The sequence below is a fragment of the Leucopleurus acutus genome, assembly GCF_964270905.1.
Source record: "Leucopleurus acutus genome assembly, chromosome: 3".
In the NCBI taxonomy this organism is placed as follows: domain Eukaryota; kingdom Metazoa; phylum Chordata; class Mammalia; order Artiodactyla; family Delphinidae; genus Leucopleurus; species Leucopleurus acutus.
In genome coordinates, this window is record NC_139145.1 from 19,446,729 (window position 1) to 19,470,298 (window position 23,570).

At 53.7% G+C, this 23,570-nt stretch overlaps 1 protein-coding gene across 4 annotated transcripts; it reads right to left on the bottom strand.

Moving 5' to 3' along the window:
- Positions 1 to 15,716, bottom strand: GRK6 (G protein-coupled receptor kinase 6). Of its 4 annotated transcripts, XM_082835112.1 has the most exons (16): positions 15,531 to 15,716; positions 11,771 to 11,866; positions 10,729 to 10,841; positions 10,532 to 10,609; positions 10,083 to 10,183; positions 9,655 to 9,747; positions 9,481 to 9,544; positions 9,201 to 9,341; positions 8,725 to 8,915; positions 7,897 to 7,934; positions 7,714 to 7,803; positions 6,505 to 6,713; positions 6,277 to 6,414; positions 2,013 to 2,150; positions 1,796 to 1,930; positions 1 to 1,143 (listed from the first exon to the last, which is right to left on the bottom strand). In XM_082835112.1, exons 1-16 carry the CDS (start codon positions 15,580 to 15,582, stop codon positions 1,072 to 1,074), a joined length of 1,749 nt encoding a protein of 582 aa, XP_082691238.1. In that variant the 5' UTR covers positions 15,583 to 15,716; the 3' UTR covers positions 1 to 1,071. The 4 variants fall into 4 exon arrangements, with proteins under 4 accessions (XP_082691238.1, XP_082691241.1, XP_082691239.1 ...); XM_082835115.1 differs by lacking the exons at positions 10,083 to 10,183; positions 10,532 to 10,609; positions 10,729 to 10,841; positions 11,771 to 11,866; positions 15,531 to 15,716 and having other exon boundaries at positions 9,481 to 9,540; positions 9,655 to 9,698; XM_082835113.1 differs by lacking the exons at positions 9,481 to 9,544; positions 10,083 to 10,183; positions 10,532 to 10,609; ... (1 more) ...; positions 11,771 to 11,866; positions 15,531 to 15,716 and having other exon boundaries at positions 9,655 to 9,716.
- Between the last annotated feature and the right edge of the window lie 7,854 nt (positions 15,717 to 23,570).

Here is a 23,570-nt window from a genome sequence, read left to right on the forward strand (position 1 = left end):
CAGGTTTGTGCTCGGACTGTATTCACACAGAGACATGTGGCAGCTTATATTGGACAAAATGGGTAATAAAAATTGGCTTTAAATATGGAAAAACTGGGACCCTGTAATCCCACGCTACCCTAACACTGGGACCAGGATGGCCATCACAGTCCGGGAGGGGCCAGGGCTGGGGCCTAGGGTGCAGGCCCACAGCCTCGCCTGCCCCCTTCTCTCTCTCTCTCTCTCTCTCTCTCTCACACACACACACACACACCACAGGCACACACTGGGAGGGGTGGATTATTGCTGGGCACATGTGTCTGTTATGAGGGGAGTTTGGAATGTTTGAGGGTTGGTCAGGGACACCCCCACCCCTACCCTTCCCCTGGCCTGGGCTGGGGTGTTTCTGCACGAGGTGTCTTCAGGACAGGGCCCAGCACAAGGGACGAGGTGACCTGGGAGCTGGAAGGCAGAGGCAGACCCATCTGGGACAGCCTGGGCAGTGGACTGAGGGGTCCCAGGGTCAGCCCAATCTCTGGTCACACTTTGGCACAGGCCTAGGGGACAGAAAGGTCCCAGATCCAGCTCTGACAGGTGCTGAGAAGGGACAGTATTGGGCCCCAGAGGTGGCGGCCTAAGCCCAGGGCGGCAGGGGCAGGCACGAGTCTCACTCAGAGGTCGGCGGTGGCAAGCACAGTGCTGGGGGCCCAGGGGCCTGGCCTGGCCCAACCTCGCCCGTCTGAGCTGGGCCTGAGGTGCCTGGAGTGTGGCAGCAGCCCCTCTACCGGCTCCAGCGTGGGTCTTAAGAACGCTCTGGTTGCTATATACATTCGTACAAAGACATAAATACAGAAAGCCCCGAGCTCCACAGACAAGAGCTGAAGGGACGCACCTTTGTCCCAGGGACAGTCCAGGCCTTGCCAAACTCAGCCAGACCAGGGGCTGAGGGGCAGAGGGCACTGGGGACAGCTCCGGCTGTGTTCCCCAGGCCACAACTTGAGTGGACAATGGGGAAGACCACTGTGCAAAACTGTAAACAGCGCTTGGAGTAGCTGCTACCGCCAACCGCCCGGCGGGGCCTCAGGTTGGGGGCTAGAGGCGGGTGGGGAGCTCGAGGCGGGCGGGAAGCTCTTCCTCACTGTCGCTGCAGTTCCCACAGCAGTCCTGGAGGGCGGGGAAGACACGGAGGGAGAGAGGCAGAGCAGGCGCAGTTAGCTACCAGGGCCGTCACCTGGGCCGGCCCTGCCAGGGCAGACCAGGAGCTCCGTGCTCCAAGGAGGGGGCTCCCCACGAGGAGCCCAGAGCAGCAGCTCAGGCCAGACATGTGTGGACATCAGTGCAGAGGCTGCTGGCAACAGGCTGAAGTGAGGAGGACCAGGTGGATCCCAGGCTCTGCCAGGGCCCTCTCCCCTGGGGCCGGTGGAGGCAGGGCATGGGGAGACAGATGGCTAAGCAAGGCTAGCAGCTTGCAGGTGCTGGGCACGGAAGCAGTGGGGAGGGGGAGGTAGGGAGCGGGCACCAGACTTCTTTCGCCCACATCTCGCCTCTGCCATGGAAGGGCTGTCTGTGGCTCCCCAAGGCCGGGCAGCAAGGCCAACCCATGGGGAGCCCACACTGCTCACCTCTGGAAAGAGAAAAGAGGCCGTGAGCCCAGCCGGGGGTGGGGGACAGGCGGGAATGAGGCCAGAGACCCTGGGCACCGCTGACATGGCTGGAGGATGCCTACTCCCCGCGCATGCAGGCACCGGCTCTGCCTCCCACCCACCGTCCCCTGGAGCCAGGTGGGGGACCCAGGTAGGACACTGCTGGGGGTTACCTGGCGACTGAAGATCCTCTGCAGCAGTCCCTTCTTTGGGGGTGCAGGTGGCTGGCCCTTCCAGTCCAGGTCTGGGGGAACCGAGCCATCCAGCCCGAAGACATTCAGCTCCTGGAAGCACTCGGTCTCCACCATCTGCCACAGAACAGGTAGCTGTGAGTACTGACCCCAAGGGTGCCCCTCTGGAGCCCACCCCATCAGCTGGGCAGGTCCCCACCTCATTCTGCCAGGGGATGGACACACTGCCCGTGGCAAATTTCTGGTAGAAGTCCTGGTCAGTGGCTTCCAGCTCCACACCCTTAACTGTGGAGAACTGTTCGATATCCAGAACATCCTTGCAGTAAATGGCCTGGGGCTGGGGGACAGAGGCAGTGGTTAGACAGGAACACCACACACACCCCTCCTCGACAGGAGGGCAGCTCAACCCTGAGCTGGGGCTGGGTTTGCCCTGACCCTTGCAGCTTCCTGGTTTGCAGGTGCCCCCAGTGTTTACAGCAGCACTATTAACAATGGCCATGACATGGAAGCAACCTAAGTGTCCATCCACAGATGAGTGGGTAAAGAAGATGTGGCATATGTATATAAATAATGTACAGTGGAATATTACTCAGACATAAAAAAGAATGAAATAATGCCATGTGCAGCAACATGGATGGACCCAGAGATTATCATACTAAGTGAAGTAAGTCGTACAAAGACAAATATATTGGGCTTCCCTGGTGGCTCAGTGGTTGACAGTCTGCCTGCCGATGCAGGGGACACGGGTCCGTGCCCCGGTCTGGGAGGATCCCACGTGCCGCAGAGCGGCTGGGCCCGTGAGTCATGGCCGCTGAGCCTGTGCGTCCGGAGCCTGTGCTCCACAATGGGAGAGGCCACAGCAGTGAGAGGCCCGCGTACCACCAAAAAAAAAAAAAAAAAAAAAAGACAAATATATTTAACATGACATCACTTATATGTATGACATCACTTATATGTGGAATCTAAAAAAATGATACAAATGAACTTATTTACAAAACAGAAACAGACTCACAGACATAGAAAACAAACTCATGGTTATCAAAGAGGAAGGGGGGAGGATAAATAAGGAGTTTGGGATTAGCAGATATATTTTACAATATATAAAATAGATAAACATCACAGTCTTACTGTATAGCATGGGGAACCATATTCAATCCCTTGTAATAAACTACAATGGAAAAGAATCTGAAAAAGAATATGTATACACACACATATACACATATATACATCTGTACATATATATATCTGAATCACTTTGCTGTACACCAGAAACTAATACACAACATTGTAAATCTACTACACTTCCAAAACAAAACAAAACACAAGTGCCCCATGCACTTCCTGAGCATGGCAGTCCCTTCTCTCTGAGGCCCAAGTTCCCCTCTAAACTGGGGTTCATTATCCCTCACTGCTCACTGCCTGACAAGGCTGCAGAGCTGACCCACGGTGGCCAAACAGCCCCCACAGTGCCATACGGAATCAGCAACAGGCACCCCCCTCCACCTGTATACAGCTGTCTAGGTGCAACTGGTGAGGGCAGCGCCGACTGAATCTCAGCTGGGTACTCCATGCGGGGCCTGGAGCTGATAGGTCCTCTGTCCTGGGATGTCCAATGGCATATTCCATCCCCTTCTGCTTCACAGCCAACCAAAGGATTAGAACATTCCTCCCACCTCTCTGCGCCCCCAGCCCTCTGCCAGGAGCCCACCTCACTCCAGAAGGCCACTTCTTTTTTCATCGTTACATTTTTTTCTAAGTCCTACTGTTAAGGATGTCAAAATATTATCATGTAAAATCATACAGCCGCTTTTTGGAAAAGTCTGGCAGTTCCCCAAAAGGTTAAACATAGCGTTACCATATGAGCCAGCATTCAACTTCTAGGTGTATGTCCCAGAGAAATGAAAACATATGTCCCCACAAAAACTTGTATGTGAATGCTCAAAACAGCATTATTCATCATAGCCCCAAAGTGGAAACAACCCTAATGTCAATCAACTGATGAACAAACAAAATGTGTCATATTCATACAATGGAATATTATTCAGTCATAAAAAAGGAATGCAGGACCAATAAATGCTACAACATTGGTGAACCCTGAAAACAGTATGCAAAGTGCAAAAAGCCAGTCACAAAGGACCACATATTATATAATCCCATTAATATGAAATGTCCAGAATAGGCAAATATAGAGAGACATAAAGTAGATTAGTAGCGATGTCCCTGGTGGCGCCGCAGTTAAGAATCTGCCTGCCAATGCAGGGGACACGGGCTCGAGCCCTGTTCCGGGAAGATCCCACACGCCGTGAAACAACTAAGCCCATGCACCACAACTACTGAGACTACACTCTAGAGTCCGTGAGCCACAACTACTGAAGCCTGCATGCCTAGAGCCTGTGCTCTGCAACAAGAGAAGCCACCGCAATGAGAAGCCCGTGCACCACATCAAAGAGTAGCCCCTGCTCGTCGCAACTAGAGAAAGCCCGCGCACAGCAACGAAGACACAACGCAGACACACACACACACACACACAAAAGGTCGAAGAGTGGATGCCAAGGGCCAGGGGAGGGGAGAATGGGGAATGACTGCTAATGAGTATGGGGTACTTTGGGGGGAGGGGTGATGAAAACGTTCTAAAATTGATTGCGGTGATGGTTGCACAACCTGACTATGCTAAAAGCCATTTAATTATATCCTTTCAAGGAGTGAGTTGTATGGTATATGAACTCAATAAAGCTGTTAAAAACTATATCATCATCAAGCACATTTTTCATCTGCTGCTTCTAAAAAAAGTTAAACTCCAGGGCACTGATTTTCAAGGTTGGTGTGCAGGGAAGGAGGAGTAAACTCGAGTGGCAGGGCCAGCCCTGAGGCAGGCTGCCGGAAGTCAGGCTCTCAGTTCAACTGCCCACAGCAAGGCTAAAACCGTGGGTTGCTGGTGAGACCCACCTACAAGATGCAGTTCTGCAGAGGCAGCAGCCCACTAGGTGGCCTCCCACTCCTGATCCTGCTCCCCTGCTCTGTGGCCCACACCCCCACCTCACATTCTTGCTCCACGTTCCCTGCACATGCTCATGCCAGCTACACTGGCCTTCACTGCTGTTCCACCTCTCAAGGCTGGTCCCTGTACTAGGATCTTAATGCCTGGCTGCTCCTTCTCCCTGGAATGCTCATGCCCCAAATCCTGGTACAGCTCTGTCCTTCACGTATTTTAGGCTTCTACTTAACCAACAGCTCCTCAGAGACCATCCTGTCTAGAAATACTCCCACCTCCCCACAACTCTTTTTTCACTTACTGGTTTATTTTGCTGTGTCTTCCCACTAGAACATGAAGGGAGGACTGGGTCCTGTTGACTCTATTAATTCTGAGGTCTGGTACATATGGGCACTCAGAATATTTGTTGAATGTGTAAACAATCACGTGCATGGTTGACAGCCACCAACCTGGCCTGCCCATCACCTACCTTCCTCCCCCGTGTTCCTGGTGAACAGTCAATCACAGGTCCCAGTCCTTTTACACATGAGGGGGGGGCAAGCACGTGATCTAATCTTGGCCATTCAGAACCTTCCCTATGACTTTATACAGAGAAGCCTGAATTCAGTGGGAGAACAGTCAACAGGCTGCAGCAGAGCCAAGAGATGGAGTCCTGACAACATGGTATGAAACCCTGACATTGGCCCTACTCTGGGACTTTCTGGCCAAATTAACCAATAAGCTCCATGTTGGGCGTAAGTTTGAGTTGGGCATCTGCCACTTAGAATTTGATGACTCGAGGATGTTTCTGCCAGGAGGATGCCTGACCCACTGAGATGCTCAGTAAATGAGTGAGACTCTGCAGAGGGGAGTGTCCTGCTCCCAGACAGGAGGTCAGCGTTGCCAGGTGTAGTGGGCAGCAGATATTTTGCCAGCCCAATGGGCCTTTCCCCTGCTGGCAAGGCATCTTAGTTTTCCTTTGGGAAACCGATCTCCCACCACTGGCAGTGGCTCAGGTGGGTATAGGATCCAGGTGTGGCTGCTGAGGGGCCTCTGGGCAATCAGGCAATGAGCATCAGCCTCAGGCCTTGTTTTTCCTTTTTGGACTTCTTTTGAAATTATTGGGCAAGAGGCACTCTCTGTCTTCGAGGGTGGCTGAGCTGTTAAGATGTAGGCCTGCCACACCCTGGGGACAGCTGCCTGAAAGGAGAAGCCTGCACACTGACCAGTAGTGGTCAGAGAGAGGAAGGCGGAATTCCTGCAACATTGTTGGAGCCCTGGATTGGGTGGGCCAAAAGCAAGGCCTCTCCCACAGCTTTTCATTTTTCTGAGCCCGGTGAATTCTGTTTTGCTGGTTAACACACTTGAGTTTTCTAACACTTGCAATGAGGGTGTCCCAACCAATCCTCCAAGAGCCCCCAACCCTTCCCGCTCACCCCTGCCCCCCAGCCAGGGCTTGGCCCTGCCCTCGGCAGGAGGGGGCAGCACTCACATCAGGCTTGAAGGGTGGTTCTAGCATGCCGGCTCCCAGCCGCTTGAAGTTCAGCTTCTTGAAGAGGGGGTGCTCCTTCACCTCGCGGGCACCGCCCCCCCCACACCCCAGGCGCTCAGCAGGGTCCTTGCAGAGGAGCTACAGCAAGGCAGGGTGGTCAGGGTAGCCCCGGGAGAGGCGCCCCCAGCCCCAGCCCTGGCCGGTTGGGCCTCCTGCTGGCTGCTGTACCTGGGAACAGAGCGAGCGGGCCTGCGGGGAAAAGTGCTCTGAGTACTCCTCGGGCACCTCCTTTACCAGCCGCTCCACCTCCTCCCGCTTGATCTTCTTTTTTCTCTGCTGGAAGGGTGACTGGCCTGCGATCATCTCGTACAGGAGGCAGCCTAGCGCCCACCAGTCCGGGCTGAATGTGTACCGTTCGTTCTTCACCACCTCTGGGGCTGGGAGGGACAGCACAGGAGTTAAGACGGGGCAGGAGGCGGAATTGTGCCCCGGGGCCCCAGGAATGCCCAGCATGCATGTCAAGGTAGGGTAACCAGCTCAGACACCCACTGGCACCACCCAGGCAGGCAACATCAGCAGCCCGGTGGGGACTGAGGTGAGTTGGAGAGCACACATCCCATCAAAGTGCGCTGGTATGGCCCTGCAGGGGGCCACGTCTTCTGACTTTTCAAGAGAAGTCAGAAATCCGTATTTTTAACATGAAGCTGTCTGGGTTATCAAATGTTGGCAATCAATTCAGATTGTTTGAAAAACAATTTGATTTAAACACAGATGGAGGCCAAATTAGGCCTAGTGTGGCTGCCAGTTTGCAACCTCTAGATTTAATATCAAAGAGAGGAAAGAAGACAGCAACTGATTTGCTGGATAGCTACTGCCTGCCAGGACAGGCAGGTAGGGATTTTTGCCTCTACTACCTCTTTTCATCTTCAAGGCAACCCTGGGAGTAGGTGATGATCACTTTACAGTCAGGGAAAGTGAGGCTGGGAGAAGCAGAATGTCCGGCCCGAGGACACATAACAAGGAAGAGGTGGAGCCCATAGCTGGAGCTCTGTCTATTGTGTCACGTGGTCCCAAGGGGAATTTGGGGCCACATCTTGGCCTCCGCCACAGATGGGCACTCCCACTTCTAGCATGGGCAGGTCTCGGGAGTGGAGAGCCAGGGCCATGGAAACAGGTATGAGGCCCTTGTCTTTCACTGGTAGCCACCTGTAGGCCCGGCCAGTAGGAGTAGCTCAATGAATATGTAGTGAGTGAATGCTGTGGATTCACAGTGTGTGGGGCCCTGGCTGAGTCTTGGTCTCCTCATCTATAAAAGAAGAACATCAGCTCTTTCTATTTCCTGAGGTACAGGAGACTTCCCAACAGGGGTGGTGGGACTGGGCCCAAGACAGATAGAGGACCCAGGAGGCTGGCGGGCCAGGGGGAAGGGAGACTCACCCATGTAGCCCACAGTGCCCACACGGCCTTTGATCGTCTGGCCCTCAGGTACGTGCACTGCCAGCCCCAGGTCGGAGATGCGGATGTGACCTGAATGTGGATGGAGGGAAGCAGGGAGGCCCGTTAGGCAGGTGGGCCAGACCTCCCCCATGCCTCTCCCACCCTTTGTGGCCCCTCACCCACCGTGGTCATCTAGTAGGATGTTCTCTGGCTTTAGGTCCCTGTGGGGAGAGAAGGGCAGGATCAGATGCTGCTCAGTTTGCCCAGCAGCCAGACAGGGCCACCCCCTCCTAGCTCGCTCACCCCCTAGGATGGGATGTGCAGCAAGGTGTGGGAGCCTTTTGTTGCCAGAAGACAGACAGCCCTGCCTTCCCTGGCAGCAGCCCCAACCTGAGGGAGCAGATGAAGGATCTATGCAGCCAGGACTCCTGGGACTCGCTAGGCAAGTGGAAGGCAGTTCCCACTCAGAGGGAAGCTTCCCAGACATCACCAGCAGCTTTGTTCACCTCTAGTGCTCTCCCTCCACTCTGGTGGCTAACTCTACCTTTTCCATCTGTCAAATGAGGCTACTCATCCATCTCCTCATGGAGCTGTTGTGAGGCTCAAATGAAATCATCACCAGTAATAGTAGTAAGAGGAGCTCTCCACTATCGAGTTCTATGTACTTTACAGCATTATCTCATTCATTCCCTACAACAACCTGAGAAGCAGGAGTTATATATAGTCTTTGCTTCCCAGGAAAGAAAATGGTGTTGTGAGCAGGGAGCTGAGTGGCCAAGGTCACAGAGTGAGAGAGGGGCGACAATGCCGGGATTCACACGTGGTCAACCAGACCCCAGAGCCTGGGTTCTGAGCCTCTCAAGTTTGCCTAGTGTGGGTGAGTGTGGAGTCCCCAGCCAGAGCCCAGACAGACTTGCGCCTGCAGTGACAGCCCCAGCACACCAACATCTCTCTGCAGCCTCCACCCAAGCCCAGTTGCGGCCCCTGGCCAGGAGGGCCACACCCCTGCACCTGTACACGATGCGTTCCCGGTGCAGGTCCTCCAGGCCGCAGCAGATCTCTGCCGCGTAGAAGACGGCCCGAGCCTCGGGGAAGCCAGCCTGGCCCATGTGGTAGATGTGGAACTTGAGGTCGCCTCCGTTCATCAGCGTCAGCACCAGGCACAGCGCGTCCTTGGTCTCATAGGCGTAGGCCAAGCTCACCTGTGACCAAGAGGGTCCGAGCCCTGAAGCAGGGGCCGTGGGCCACCTGGTGGGGGGGCTGGTGCCAGCCGCCCGAAAAATCCTTCTTAGTACCACTCCCTGGGGCCCAGCCTGCTCCCTAGGCCAGGTGTCAATTCCCCAAACCCACCCTTCCCAGGCATCTCTGAGGACAAGGGAGGCAGTTGTGCCTAGAGGGGGCCTGTGGCAGGGAAGAGATCTTAGTCCAGCGAGTGGGGAGAGCAGGCGTGGCCAGGGGAAAGGGAAGGGTCTCCTGTCTGTACTTACTACAAACCTACTGTTCACTTTCTCCAGGATCTGCTTCTCATTGAGGGCCATGGCCTCCCCTTTCCTCTTCTTGATCCGCTTCTTCTCCAGCTTCTTGCAGGCGTACATCTTGCCTGTTGCCCGCACCTGGCAGGCACATACCTGTAGCCAGGGTAGATGGGGCAAATGGGGACCAGCTGTGCCCTTCCTGGGGGTACAGGGGCTCAAAGGGGGAAGGGGCTTGTCAGGGTCCACCCTACCCCACCTCTGCACTCTGCTGGGCTCTGGCCTGGCCACTCACCTCCCCAAAGCCACCTTTGCCCAGGACTCGGTACTGCCTGAAGGTGTTTTTGGTCACTGGCTGCCTGTGGACAAGGGGTTGGGGATCAAACACTAGCTGATCAGGGGCCTGACGCCCATGAGAGCCCCCACAACCTGGCCTGGCCCAGCCCAGCCCAGCCTTCAAGGAGCTCACCTTTCCAGCCACTTCCACTGCAGGAAACGGTTGAAGTAGATGCTGTCGAGGTAGTCGGTATAAGGGGCCACACTCAGGTACTCGTGGGTCAGCCTATCGAGAAGACCCAGCCCACTGGTCAGCCCCTGACACCCCAAGTTCTTGGCTTGATGGGCCAGGCCCCCTGTTGTGTGTATGCTCAGCCTGAAACGCAGCATCCTCAGCCAGCCCTCTTGCTAACCCACCTAGGTGGGAGACATGCATCCTGGCTGAAGCCCAAGAGGCTACAGAGAGGGGAGGCAACCTGCCCAAGGTCACAGAGCTGGCGCAAGGCTGGGGTGAGGGGCTGAGCTCCCTCACCACCTGCTGAACTGTTCACAGCCTTCTGGGTCCACAGAAACCCACCCGTCAGGACACGATTCTCAGCCTATGGGCAGGGAGAGGCTTACCGGGTGAGCTCCTGGAAGAGGTCTTTGCAGGGCCCCTGCTCCAGCCGCTGGGCACAGTTAGTCACCAGTTGCCGGGGGACGTCAGGGATGAGGTCGGGACCCTAGGGACAAGCCACAGACAGGTCAGTGCAGGGGCTCCCTTGGCCAGCCACCCACTCCCAGGGCAGAGACCTCGGGACTGTGCTGGGGTGGCTATGGGCTGGAGGTGCGCCAGCCTGCCCAGTTGCTGAACTTGGTTTCTGCTGTTCCCCTTGAGGCAGGGTAAAGCAGAGCTGCTGGCAGGCTGCAGGGTCCAGAGCCCCAGCCCACCCTCCTGGGCTCCATGCCTGCAATGCTGCCTGGTGAGCCTGGAGCAGCTCCAGGGCACTCTCTGCCTGAGCTGTGGTCAATCCTCTCCCCATCACTGAGCTCTACCCGCTGCCATCATCCCTCCATCAGTGCTCACTTACCGTGTGGCTCAGAAAATTCTGTATTAGCCGCCACCCACACTCCTTCCGCTTCTCATCAGGGGTCACTTCATAGTCAGCCTGCGGGGTGGGAGGCAGAGAAGCTTGGGGTTTGGGTACAGCAACAGGTGTGGGGAGATGGGGCACATGGTGGCCCGGGACCTCTGCCCACCCTTGGTGTTGGGCTGGGCTGCACTCACCACCCCGTCCAGGAAGGCAATGCAGCGGGTCAGCTCGGGCCTCGTGGCGCAGAACTCTCGGAACAGCAGGCGCCCGATGGGCTGCCGCTTGCACAGGCTGTGGTAGTCACACTCTGCAGGCAGGGGTGGGAGCTGTTGGATTTCTGGACCTGGAGCCCACCGGCAGGGCACTCCTGTCCACACTACCAGGCCCGGGGCCCTAACAACAGCTTCCAGCCCTGCAGTATGGCAGCCATTGTCTCCTTTAGACCCTCACCACAGCAATGAGGTGGCACTACTGTTACTGCCATCATAGCTTGGGACTCCGAGGCCCAGAGAGGATAAGTAATTAGCCCAAGGTCACACAGCCAGGAGTGTGGCTCCAGAGCCGGGGTCCTCACTTCCAGCCGCTGTCTCCTGGTTCACACCACTTGCATACGTCACAGTTGGGGCTGGGTGTGGTCTGTGAGGTTCCGGCCCGGCTTGGGCCCGGCCCACACCTGCTGACTGCCTGGCGAAAGTGTGGGAGGAAGCTGTGGCTTCCGGCGAGCTCGAGGCTAGGCCTCCTTCCCGGCGGTGGAAGCAGCCATGGTGTACTCCTAGCCCACGTGCAGGCCTTCAGAGGGGGCCTGGCCCTTCTCGTTAAGGTTTTGCGGGGCACCTGCAGGGCCAGGCTGGGTGGGGCTGAGCACAGGCCTGGGGCTCCCCGGGCAGTCGGTGAGGGCTGACTCCAGCCCCTGAAGCACCCTCCGCTCCATCCTGCGAGCCCTGCTCGCCTGAGGCCCTCCCTTCCGCTGCTTCCCTCAGATCGCCCCCAATCTGACCCCGTCCTCCTCCCCACGCCTACCCCAACCACCCGCTGCTGTCCTATGTGCTCTCTGCCCTCCACCCAGCCCAAGCCCAGGAACTGAAACTGGGTTGGTGGTGCGGCCTCAATTTCTCTGCTCCCCAAAACCCCAACCCTGCCCCTCCACCCTGAGGCAAGGTCTTGGGGGAGGCCCCGTGGCACCAGCAAGGCCCTCTCACCTCTTCACCCCAGCCCCCGTCTCTACCCAGGTCTCACCAATGTTGAGCCGCAGCTCTTCGCACTGGCTGATATGAGGGAACTGCAGCATCTGACGCCATTTCTTGCTTTTGCCTTTGCGATTCCCGCCACCACCTGTGGAAGCAAACAGGTGCTGGGTCTCGAGTCCCGCCACTGCCGTGCCTCCCCTCCACCCTCAGTGCAATCCAGAGGCCTTCAGGGCCCAGCCTAGGCCCAGTCCACTCTGGGAGGCACCTCGGGCCTTCCTTCCGTGTGCTGCAACATGCCCTCGCTGGGTTCCAGGACAAACATGGGCCCCTAGGCCCACCTGCTAGGGGCTTCTGGGCTGGAAGAGCCAAGAGGGGCATGAGGCCAGCCACTGGGGGAGAGTGGGGTTTCCAGGTAGCTTTGGCAGGCCTCAGCTTCTTCCTACCAGGTAGGAGTTTCCCAGGTGAAGAAAGAGAAGGACACGATAGTGGTGGGAACTGTGTAAGTCAAGGCCCAGAAGGGAGATGTTCCAGGACATGTGGGACATGCCTGAGAGATGCCAGAGGCAGAGGGCAGCCTGGGTCACCAGGTAGGCTCCAGGCCCCTATTACGAGGCCCTGCATCAGAGCTATCAGAGACGCAAACAAAGTGGTGGCAGGAGGGTTGACACTCAGGATCCCTACCCCTGCTTTCCTGGTCCTGCTACCTGCCTCATTTTACCTAGCTGACCCCTCATCTGTAGCTGCTGAGACCAGGGTAGCAGCTCAAATGCCTACAGAGCCAGACAGGTACAGTAAATGTGGGCCAGATGGTAGACAACAGGGAGTGGTGAGGAGTGTGGGAACTGGACCCGGCATGCCGCTTCAAACAGGGGCAGCTGCAGCACAACCACGGCTGACTGCTTGATTGTTACTAGGCAGGAATGCTGGCCCAGTGTGGCCAGCTCTTTTGACTTTTCAAAATCAGCTGAGACTCTGGACTGTTCCATGAAATATTGGTTCCTATATTTTAAAAAACCCACTGCAGCCCAATAAATAAAACATGTTAGAGATCTAGCTAGATGTGGCCTGTGGGCCATGAGGTTGAAAATGGTGGAAGGAGCCTGAGTCTTGGAATCTTACAGACCTGGGTTTGAATCTCCACTTTACACTTCAGGCCCATCACTTGCTCTCTAGGAACCTCAATTTCTCCATGTGTACTTCAGGTCCAGAGCCATCTCCAGAGGTATTGTGATGGTGACCAGGAGAGTCTGTGTCCAGTACCCAGTAGAGCTGTGGCAAGAGGTGGGTCCCAGCTCCAACAACTCAGTGGCAACCTCAGGCCACCACTATCCCTTGCCTGGCCTCAGTTTCCCCAGCCTTGTTTCCATCTGGCCTGGCTGAAGGCAGGTGGTGCAGGAGGCGCCACCGTCTAGGGAGAGGGCAAGGCTGGGTCCTCCAATAGGCTCCCTGACCTAAGCTGCCTGGAAGAGGAAGTGTTGTAGGGTACCCATTGGGAAACCTGCTAGCAGCCCTCCTGCAGCCTGCACCCAGCATACCTCACAGTCATTGCTCCACTGTGAGTGAGCAACAGACCCCCACCCCCCAACCCAGGGCAAGGCCTCCCCAGAAGGGGAACTCCTCCCCCACCTCTCCATCCGCCTGCTACCCCCATCACTTACTTCCTCCTCTCCCTCCTCCCAGCCACATCAAGGCAGCAGCAGAGTCACATGCAAATATCCTGTCCTGGAACTGCCACCAGAGTCAGTGGGGCTCCTCCCCACCCCAGCCTGGTCCCCTCCCCATGCCTCTGGGGGCCTGGGAAAGGAAGGAGGACTAAGTGAGGGTTCACACCTCCAGTGCTGTCCCACTTCATCCTCATAGCAATCCTTCCAGACCTGGCCCAATTTTATGAGAAAACCGAGGCCCTGAAATGAGGAGTCAATTGGTCCAAGATTACGAAGGCTGGAGGTCCCAGAGTCAGGACTTGAACCCAGCTCCCTAGGACCACAACCCAAGCTCTTCTCCCACCGCAAACATGCCTGGCATCAGGTGTCAACTGAATACATGCAATCCCAAATCACTCAGGGCCTCAGATCACTTGGGAAGCTGGCAAAGGCCTGGGGTCCAAGCTGTCAGCCAGCTCATGAAGTGATTCCAATGCACTCAATCTACAGACCAGGGTTCAAAACTCAGTGACAACTGGGATTTCCTTTAGTTTTCAGGTCCCACCCTCAACCATCCCGCAAAAAGAGTTACTGAAGTTCAGAGAGAAGAGACTTGTCTAGAGCCACCCAGGTGAGAGGGACAGAGCCAGGTTGGAGTAAGGATTCTCCAGTGAAGGCATTGGTCTCAGTCTGGCCATAACCCCCTATGCCTCCTGAGGAAGCCTATCAGAAGGTGCCCACACTCTCTAGTTAGGCAAGGCAGTGTTCTCAGAAGGCCTGAGGCCTGAACTGGCTACAGCCCTAGGGAGGGAGGCCTGGCCAGGCTCTCCCCACCCCTCCTCCCTGGATGGCTGGATGACGAGGCAGAACAGAATCGGCAGATGCCCCCAGAGGCTGGGAGGAAGGCCTAGCCCCAGGACTCGATAATGGACAGCAGATAAGGAAGGCTCTGGGCACTGAGGACCCAGACTACCATGCCCATTTCCAGGCAGCACTTCCCCAGGGTCAACATGCACTGGGCAGGCAGGGGGCACCAGATGCTGTGCCAGCTGGGGGTTCCTCTGGGTTTCCTACAGACTGCATTGGGGACATCCTGTGTCCTAGGCGTGAGTCAACCAGTCTCATTGTGTGTCCTTGGGGCTAGTCACTGATTTAAGCCTCAGTTTCCCACCTGTAAAATAGGTCAGAAAGGCGAAGCAGATGTCTTTTTCAGCCTGAAACCCCAGCAAAGAGTCCTGACCTCCCTGCCCTAGAGTTCCAAAAAGAAGTGTCTTCTCTGCTGGTCCCTGGCACCCTGGACAGGACAGGGCACAGAGTAGGTGTTCGGTGATTATGTTACTGAGGTGAACAGTGGCAGGTGAGGGGCAGACTGACCGCAAGGCAATGAGGACCAAGTCTGGTCCCTATGCATCCCCAGGATCCTCATAGAGCAGGTGCCTGGTAATGTCTGAGGAGCTCAGCAACACTAGGTTCACAAGACAGGCTCCCTCTGCCAGGCCTTGCACTTAACAGTCCTACCAGCCTGGCATGCCTCCCTTCCTTCAAAACTCAGCTTCCAGTTTTTTCTGTGCCCATCTGCCCCACTACTCCCGAGGGCAAAAACTGTGACCCATTCACCTCTGTCCCCAGTGTCCTGAGGCACCGAGCAAGTGGCAGTCATGCTGGTAGCATATATGACCAGCAGTTTCCCCACCTCGCAAAGGCTGTGCTACGGCAGAGCCTCGGTTAATTTATTTTCCAAACCTTTTACCCTGCACCAACTTTGTGCCGGCCCAGGCTGGGCGCCGGAGTCTGGGCCCGGGCACGTGGGGTGTGGGCTGCCCCTTTCCCTTCCTGGGGCATCTTCTTACCTCTTACCTGGGAGAGGGCTCAGAGAGGCTCTCCCGGGGCTGGGGTCCCACCCTTCCCTCTTCCTTCCTCTCTCCTCCTCTCACTCCCTCACCACGACCCCACCTCCTCGCCGCGCGGGCGGCGGCCTGACCCACCCCTTGCTGGGCTCCAGCTCCCGGGGGGCAGGTGCGGAGAAAGAGGACCACAGGCCGGAAGGGCTCGTGTCTGCGCGAGGTGCGGGGCACGGAGCGAGCTGCCCTAGGGGATCGGGCGGCTGAGGCACCCGGTCGAGCTCTGAGGCCGCGCGCCCGCGTTCTCCTCACCCAACAGCCTCACCTTCCCGGGCCTTGAGTAGCACCGTGTTCGCTACGATGTTCTCGAGCTCCATGGGCTGCGGCGCCGCCGGGCCCGCCGGGCCGCGCCACCGGCCGGGATTGCGCGAGGGAGCCGGGGCCGGATGGCGATCGGCGCGGCTCGGCTCGGCTCGCAGTGACCGCGCCGCGGCCTCCCGGGCCTCCCCGGCCGCCGCCGCCCGCCGAGCACTCTGCGCCCCCTCCCGGGGGCCACCCCTGCGCCGGCACACCCCGCCCCGGCCCGCCCACTGTTTACTTTACTCAGCCAATAACCGGGAGAGCGCTCGCCGCGCCGTCTTCCCATTAGACAGCCTCTTCATCATCCCCCGCCCCCAGAGCCAGGAATTCGTTCAAAGGAACAGGGGGGCGGGACTTAAAACGTCACCTCTTCCTGGTTGGTCTGCGGTGGGGTTCAGCCTCTACGTTCGAATTTCTGGGCCTTCGTAGGATACCAAACTGCCAATTAGGGCCGAGCCCTCCGCTGGGACAAAAGAGGTGGGTCCTCTGGGTCACGCCCCGGACCTCTTGTATTTGATTGGATGAAAGAAGCGTCAGTCATTCTCAGCTTTGCACTCTGATTGGGCCATTAGATGTGGGTGTGGGCCAGGTCCTTTTGGCTCGCCTTGGCTTGTCCAGGGTTTGTAGGGGATGCGCTTGGTATCTTGGGCCTCTTGCAGGCCAGCCTCAAGCAAGTTCGGGCCGTGTATCCAGCCGTATTCCTTTGGGCCGGCCCATTCTGGAGGGCGCACATCGTTAGCAGGGAGAGGCCCACAGGAGGGTGCCGGCTTTCCGAGCTGCTCCCAGGCCTCCAGGCCGGCCACCGGGGGCGCCCCAGCCCCGCCCCACCCCGCCCCCACAGCCGGATGTTGTGATTTCTCTCCACCCACACGGCCTTGTCCGCCCTCGGCCTCTGCTGCCTTATAAGGCAGCGCTACCACCCCAAGACGTAGGGAATGAGCTCACACCCATTATATAGGTGGGGAACTGAGGTCCAGTGGAGGGCTGCGGGCCTAGGACTAGGGAGAAAACAACGCCGAAATTTTACAGCTAATCAACACCTTCTAGCTAAACATCCTACTCCCTCCACCCTCACTTCACACACCAGGAAACGGAGGCTTGCCCAAACTTGCGGGTAAGGCAGAGTCCTATTCAACTAGGCTTCTCTGATTCCTATCCATTCATTCATCCAAAAATACAGAGCATGCACTTTGTGCCAGGCACTGGGCCAGGTGCTAGGGAATACAGTGGTGCCAGCAAGATAGTCAATCTCTCTGCCTACCTGCTAGAAGGGGGATAAATATGGTAATCCTATGTGTAAACAAATAAATGGTATGGTCTGAGGGAGTGACAAGTGCTATTAAGACATTAAGACAAAATAGGGGAAATGGTCTCAGGGTGTGACATTTGAGCAGGTCCAACCACACAAAGATCTAGGGGAACAGTGTCAAGCAGAGGCAACAGCAAGTGCAAAGCTTTGAGCCTAGAGTAAGTTTGGTATGTTCAAGGAACAGGAAGAAGGCCTGTGTAGCTTCAGGGCCCAAAGTCTGAGATGAGTTGAAGCAGCAGGGATTCTAGGTAGATCCTGAAAGGCTTTGTAAACCATGGAGAGGAGTTTGTTTGTTTTTCTTAAATGAAATGTGGAGCCTTTGAAAGGATGATTTATACTTTTATTTATTTTATTTTTAGGCCATGTGGCATGTGGGATCTTAGTTCCCGACCAGGGATTGAACCCACACCCCCTGCATTGGGAGCACGGAGTCTTAACCACTGGACCGCCAGGGAAGTTCCTGACTTATACTTTTAAAAGATCACTCTAGCTAGTAGACTTTCAGGGGGCCAAGAGTAGAAGCAGAGTGAGCAGTTGGGAGCCTACTGAATTCCAGGAGCGAGAGGATGGTTGCTTGGACTGAGAAGGTGGCGGTGGACATGGAGAAAAGTGCATGGATCTAGGATACTTTGGGGAATAAAGAAAAGTACTTTGAAGGAAGGAAACCCAGTGGTCAGTAGGACAAAGGGCAGGTACCTCACCCAGTGAAGGGTGTTGTGTCTAAGTGAGACCTGAGAGTTAAGTGAGAATGTGCAGGTTTCAGAGGTAACTGGAGTGGGAGGGAAAGAGCCTCTGGCTAGAGGGCTAGCACATGTTCAGAGTTCTGTAGAGGAAGGTGGTTAAGGGCTCATGCATTTGGCACCTGAGGGCAGAGCATTGAACTAGACTTTCAGGTACACATTGGGGTGTGCATGGGGAGGCCTTGAAGAGGCCTGGATCAGGGAGGTCCTTGGAAGCTAGGTAAGGAGTCTGGACTTCATTTTGAGAGTAGTGGGGAGCTGTCCAGGGTGTGCTAAACCAGGGAGTAGTTTGATCATATTTGCTGACTCAGCCACACTGTGCTAGGGGTGAGGTGAAGGGTGGGGAGAGAGGGGCCTAGGCTGACTTGTAAACACCGATTGTTTTGACGCCCAGCGTCTGAACACCCCTCCCCTTTGGGAGGAAACCTATAAAATGCAGAGGCAGGCCCTGCTTTCCACTAGGGAAATCAGAGAGGAGGCAGAATTTCCTCTCTAAGGTCCCTGGTACCTGGAGCGTTTCCAATGTTTGCAAGCAGGTCTTTGAAATCCAAAGCAAGTGATTAACATAAGACATCAGAGGACCATTTAGGGTTCATTATGGTGGCAGTGGAAGAAGAGGGGGAGGTGGTCGAGCCAGGCCCTTCCTGGGGTAGGGAAATTCAGCAAGCACCCAAGAGCATCCAATCAGTTCCTTGTCTGCCTAAGTTACCCAGAATCAGCTTCATTGTTTAGAGCCAAGTATCCTGAGTAAGACAGGTGGGAGGCCCTTTTAATAGGAATCACTGGAGAGAGGAATGATGCACTGTGCTGGGGCAGTGGCCAGTGGGTGCAGGCAAGTGGCCAGGTTGAGAGCTATCACAGAGCTCGAATGAATAAGACTTGGTGATTGATATGGGGTGAGGAGGGGATGGTATCACACACAACTCTTGGGTTCTGACTCTTCAACCCGTTCTCTAGCTATGACCAAAGTGATCCTTTTTAAAAGGGAAGTCTGCCACCATTCGTCTGACATATGCACTTCTAGGGTTTATCCTACAAATATAATTGCACTCAAGCAAAATAAGAAATGAATGTTCAAGGTTGTTCACTGCAGCATTGTCCAAAAACACCAAATGTACTAATTGTCCTTAATAGGGACTAGTTAAGTAAAATTTGGTCCTTTCCTGTACAGGAATACTATGTAGCTTTAAAAAAAAAAACTGTCGGGGTGCTCTTCATGTACTGATATAAACAATCTCCAAGATATATTGTTAAATAAAAAAAGTGGGACTTCCCTGGTGGTCCAGTGGCTAAGACTCCATGCTCCCAATGCAGGGGGCCTGGGTTCAATCCCTGGTCAGGGAACTAGATCCCGCATGCCTCAACTAAAAGATCCTGCATGCCGCAACTAAGACCTGGCACAGCCAAATAAATAAATTAAATAAATATTTTAAAAATCTTAAAAAAATTGAAAAAAGCAAAGTACAGAACAGTGGGTAGGGTTTGCTAGTAGTTGTATACAAAAGGTCAGGATAGGCTAGGTTATGCTGCAGTAACAAACAATCCCCAAATTTCAGTGACTTAAAGCAACAAAAGTTAACTTCTCAGGTACACCTTGTGTCCAGTGCAGGTTGTTGGGAAGTTGGGAGGCTCCACTAGGAGTAGTCACTCAGGGACCCAGGACACTAGAGACTCCCTGTCAATCTGCGCTTCTGCAATGTCAGGCAGTAAAAGGAAATGTGGGGAATCATATGATGGCCCTTAAAGCTTGCATCTGAAAGTGACACAAGTCACTTCTGCTCACATTTCATTGGTTAAGGCAACCACATGGCCACAACTAAGTTAAGAAGGGTGTGGAGGTCCGACACTACTGTGGGAGATTGTATTTTCCAAAGATGAATGTAGCAATACACTCCCATCCCACAGGCATTTCTGCAGTGTGACCTTGCCACCCACACAGCAAGAGGTGGGCTCTCATTTCCCTGTCCTTACTTCTGGCCTGGCTTTAGTGACTCTTGTCATCAGTAGAATATGGTGGAAGTGATACACATGAGATCGGAGGCCAGGTCACAAAAGGCCATGGAGCCTGGGTTTCTTGCAATGCTTGTTCTCTCAGGATGTTCCTTCAGGCTCATCAGCTGTGCTGTGATGTGATAAGCCCACACTGAATAGATTGTTCACGTGTAGATTGGTCATTGCTCTGCTATGGTTGACAGTTCCAGCTGAGCCCAGCCTTCCAGTTGTCCCACCTAGAGCACAAGACAGTTGAGCAAAGAAGCCCCTGGGTGATTCCAGCTCCCGGGTATCCCCATCGGCTCCAGCTGAGGCCCCTGGCATTGTGGTGCAGACAGCCATCCCTGCTGTGTCCTGTCTGAATTCCCAACCCGCAAAATCCATCAGCCTAATAAGTTGGTGTTTTATGCCACTAAGTTGTGAGTGGTTTGCTACAGAGAAATAGATTCTGGAATAACGACTGTACGCCTGGAAGGAGAATAGAATTGGAAATATTTAGTGAACAACACTAACTCCTACAGATGAATCTGCTTCTGTACGCATGGACCCCCCTCTGGAAGGCCACATGAGGTATGGGAACATTGGTTGCCTATAGGAAGGGGGAGTTAAGTGGCTGGGGACAGGGCTGGAGGGGGGCTTTTCATCTTATACCCTTTGTTTCGGTTTTTTTGTTTTGTTTTGTTTTTTTAAATGATTTGTATTTATTTATTTATTTTTATTTTTGGCTGTGTCAGGTCTTTGTTGTAGCATGCGGGATCTTTTTTCTGTTGTGGTGCGTGGGCTTCTCTCTAGTTGTGGCGTGCGGGCTCCAGGGCAGGTGGGCTCTTTAGTTGTGGCGCACGTGCTCTCTAGTTGAGGTGCAAGGGCTCAGTAGCCCCGCAGCATGTGGGATCTTAGTTCCCTGACCAGGGATCGAACCCGCGTCCCCTGCATTGGCAGGCAGATTCTTTACCATTGGACCACCAGGGAAGTCCCCTTATAGGCTTTTGGACTTTAATCTTGTATCATGTGACTCTATTGCTTATTTTAGAAACAATCAACCGGGTCCTGTCACTCTCCTGCTCAGAACCCCCCGGTGGCTTCCTGGGGTGGGCAGCCTCTAAGATGACCCCAATGATCCCTCCTCCTGATATTCACCCCCTGATGTGATCCCCTTTCCTCAAGCATGGATTGGACCTAATGACTTACTTCTAGTGAAAAGAATGCAGCCAAAGTGTTGAATTGTCACTTCATAGATCAGGTTACTAAAAGGCTGTGGCTTCTGTTTTAGGTGCCTTCTCACCCCCTTGCTGGCTCACCCTCAAGGGAGTTGCTCTATGCAGAGGCCTACATGGCCAGAACTGAGGTCTCTGGCCAACAGTCAAGAAGGACCTGAGGCCAACAGCCTTGTGAATGAACTTGGAAGTGGACCTTACCCCAGTCGCACTATCTTTGAAGTGAAATAAAATGAGGTATGCCTGTAAATGTTTGTAGTTTAAGCCGCTAAATTTGGGAGCAATTTGTCATCTCTTATTAGCTGTAGTAGATAATTAACTTCCTATTACACTTAAAAATAAAACCCAAACTCTTCCCCTTGGCCTACCAGGGCCCAACTCGATCTGGGCCTGTGTAGCTCTCCAACAGTATTTCATACACCTCTCCCTCTTGTCACACTGTGGAGCTGCACTGTCCAGTACAGTAGCCACTGGCCACGTGTGGCTATTTAAATTAAAATTAAATAAAATGAAAATTCAGTTCCTCAGTCATACTAGCCACTTTTCAAGTGCTTAATAGCCACATGTGACTAATGGCTACTGTATTGGAAAACACAGGTAGAGAATATTTCCATCATTGCCGAAGTTCTGACAGGCAGCACTGGTCTGGAGGAAGGAGTGGCTTCCATTTGTACAAATGTTCCATGGTGGTGGCCTGAATGACTGGGATAAAAATGGTGCCACTGACTGAGAGGAATGAAGGATGATGGGCTGGGTACCTTCTGACCCCCTAAACTTGTCTTTGAATAGGCAGTTCTGCCACCTCTTGAAATGTACGCCCCCAAGTCTCTGCTACAGAGGAGTGGGGTCTGTGTGTGTCTGTGGATCCAGGAACCTGTGAGCAGGAACTTGATGGTTTCTCCCTTCTCATCCCACAGACTGACACCCCAGGTATGGAAAGACAGAAACCAGGGTGAGGAGATGGTGCCTTTCTGCTCTGATCCAAAGCAGTTGATGGAAGGGACCCAGATGTTCAGGGGGAACTGGGCACGCATGTAGAAATTGCTGAGGTGGGGGGGTGTCCACATGGGAAAGTTTCTTTGTAAACTCCTATAGACTGAGCCCCAACCATATGCCAGGCTCTGCCCTTTCACATGCATTCCCATTCAAGCATCTCTACAAGCCTGCCAGATGGTGTGACTGCCATCCCCTCCCTAAAGAGGCGTGGCCTCTTTAGGTTCAGAAAAACTTAGCCCCTGACCCATGGTCACACCAGGGGTTGGTAGTGATTTGAGGTTTTGGTAGTGATTTGAGGTTCAAGACGGGATTTGAAGGTTTCCTGATTGAAGTTCGTTGCTGTTTTTTTCCCTCCAGTCCCTGCTTCTAAGGTCATTGTTTTCCTATTCTTTAAGCTACTGACTTACAGAGCTGATCACTAGCGGTTTTGTTTTGTTTTAGGAACTTCCTGGTAACGATGCATGAATTCTTGCTTGCATCAGTTAAGACTTTTGGTTGCAACTAAAACCGGCTTAAGTAAAAAACCAGAATTTATTGGTTTAAGTAACTGAAAAGTATAGGTGGTGGTTCTGATTTCAAGTGTCATTGCATCCCAGGTCTCAAATGGTGTCACTCAAAATTTGTCTTTCCCATATTCCGACTTGGCTTTTAAAGTGTTGTGTTTATTCTCAGGCAGTTTCTGAGATGCTAAACACGGCTGCCAGCAGCTTCAAGGTCACTTCCTACCAACATGGCAACTTTTATAGAAAGAGAAAGGCTCTATCTTGATTCCAGCAAAAATCCCGGGGTTGCCTCTCATTGGTTTGATTTGGGTCAGGTGTTCATTTTGAACCAGTCACTGAGGACAGAAAGAGGCAGGTTTTTTTTTTTTCCATTGTGAAAAAGTCTCTTTATTTTAAGAAAAAAATTTAGTTAACAAATAATTTAACAAGTTTCATTTAGCAAAATACACCCAAAAGGAAATCACAATACAAAGAAAGTTTTAAGTCAAGTCCTCACCAATTCCTACAGTATTAGTAATGTGTTTCAATTTCCAAAACTAACTCTTAAAAAGCTTAAACTTAACCTAAAAGATTTTAAATGAAAATAAACTAGAATAACAAATATGAGAAATGTTCCTCTTTGAATAAGGGATCTAGCACCCTGAGTTTTCCTAAAGAGGCAGTGTTCTAATTGACCAGGTCTGGATCACATGCCCACTCCACCCTCAGCTGAGGGATGGGGTAATCTTTCTTATATCCACTTGATGGAAGGCGGAATGGGCCCCTCCCCAAAGGAACATTGAGGGCTCTTACTAGATAAAGGGAGAATGAATGCTAAAGAAGGAAAATGACAGATGTCCACCAGAGGTTCTCAAATTATGTTCCGCCACTGTATATACCTTTAATTTTACGGAAGTCAAAGAAAGAGGCAGTGGGAATGGAGAGAAGTGGAGGGAATTGAGAAATATGTGGGCAGTGTAATGAACAGAACTTGGAGGCTGGTTAGACTTGAGGGATAAGGGAGAGTGAAAGGCCTTGGCTGCAAGCAACAGAAAATGGCTCTAGCTACTTAAACAAAAGGGAATTTACTTTATGGGAATGCCCTCAGCGGTTCATAGCATCAACTAGAAGGAACAAGCTTGGAAATAAGAAGGAATTAAGGGCCACTAGAGGATAAGGAAGCAGGAATTACAGCAGACACTTTGGTTGTTTACCTAATATCCAATACCACTCCCCTTCCTCTTTTGCAGAGTCCCAATTCTGTTTCTGTGG

Excerpts from the sequence above, each read along its gene's own strand:
- GRK6 (XM_082835112.1), bottom strand. The coding sequence starts at position 15,582 with ATGGAGCTCGAGAACATCGTAGCGAACACGGTGCTACTCAAGGCCCGG. Across the intron at positions 7,804-7,896 it reads CATCCTACTAGATGACCACG|GTCACATCCGCATCTCCGAC; the intron begins GTGGGTGAGGGG and ends ATCCACATTCAG. Across the intron at positions 2,151-6,276 it reads AACCACCCTTCAAGCCTGAT|CCCCAGGCCATTTACTGCAA; the intron begins GTGAGTGCTGCC and ends TCTGTCCCCCAG.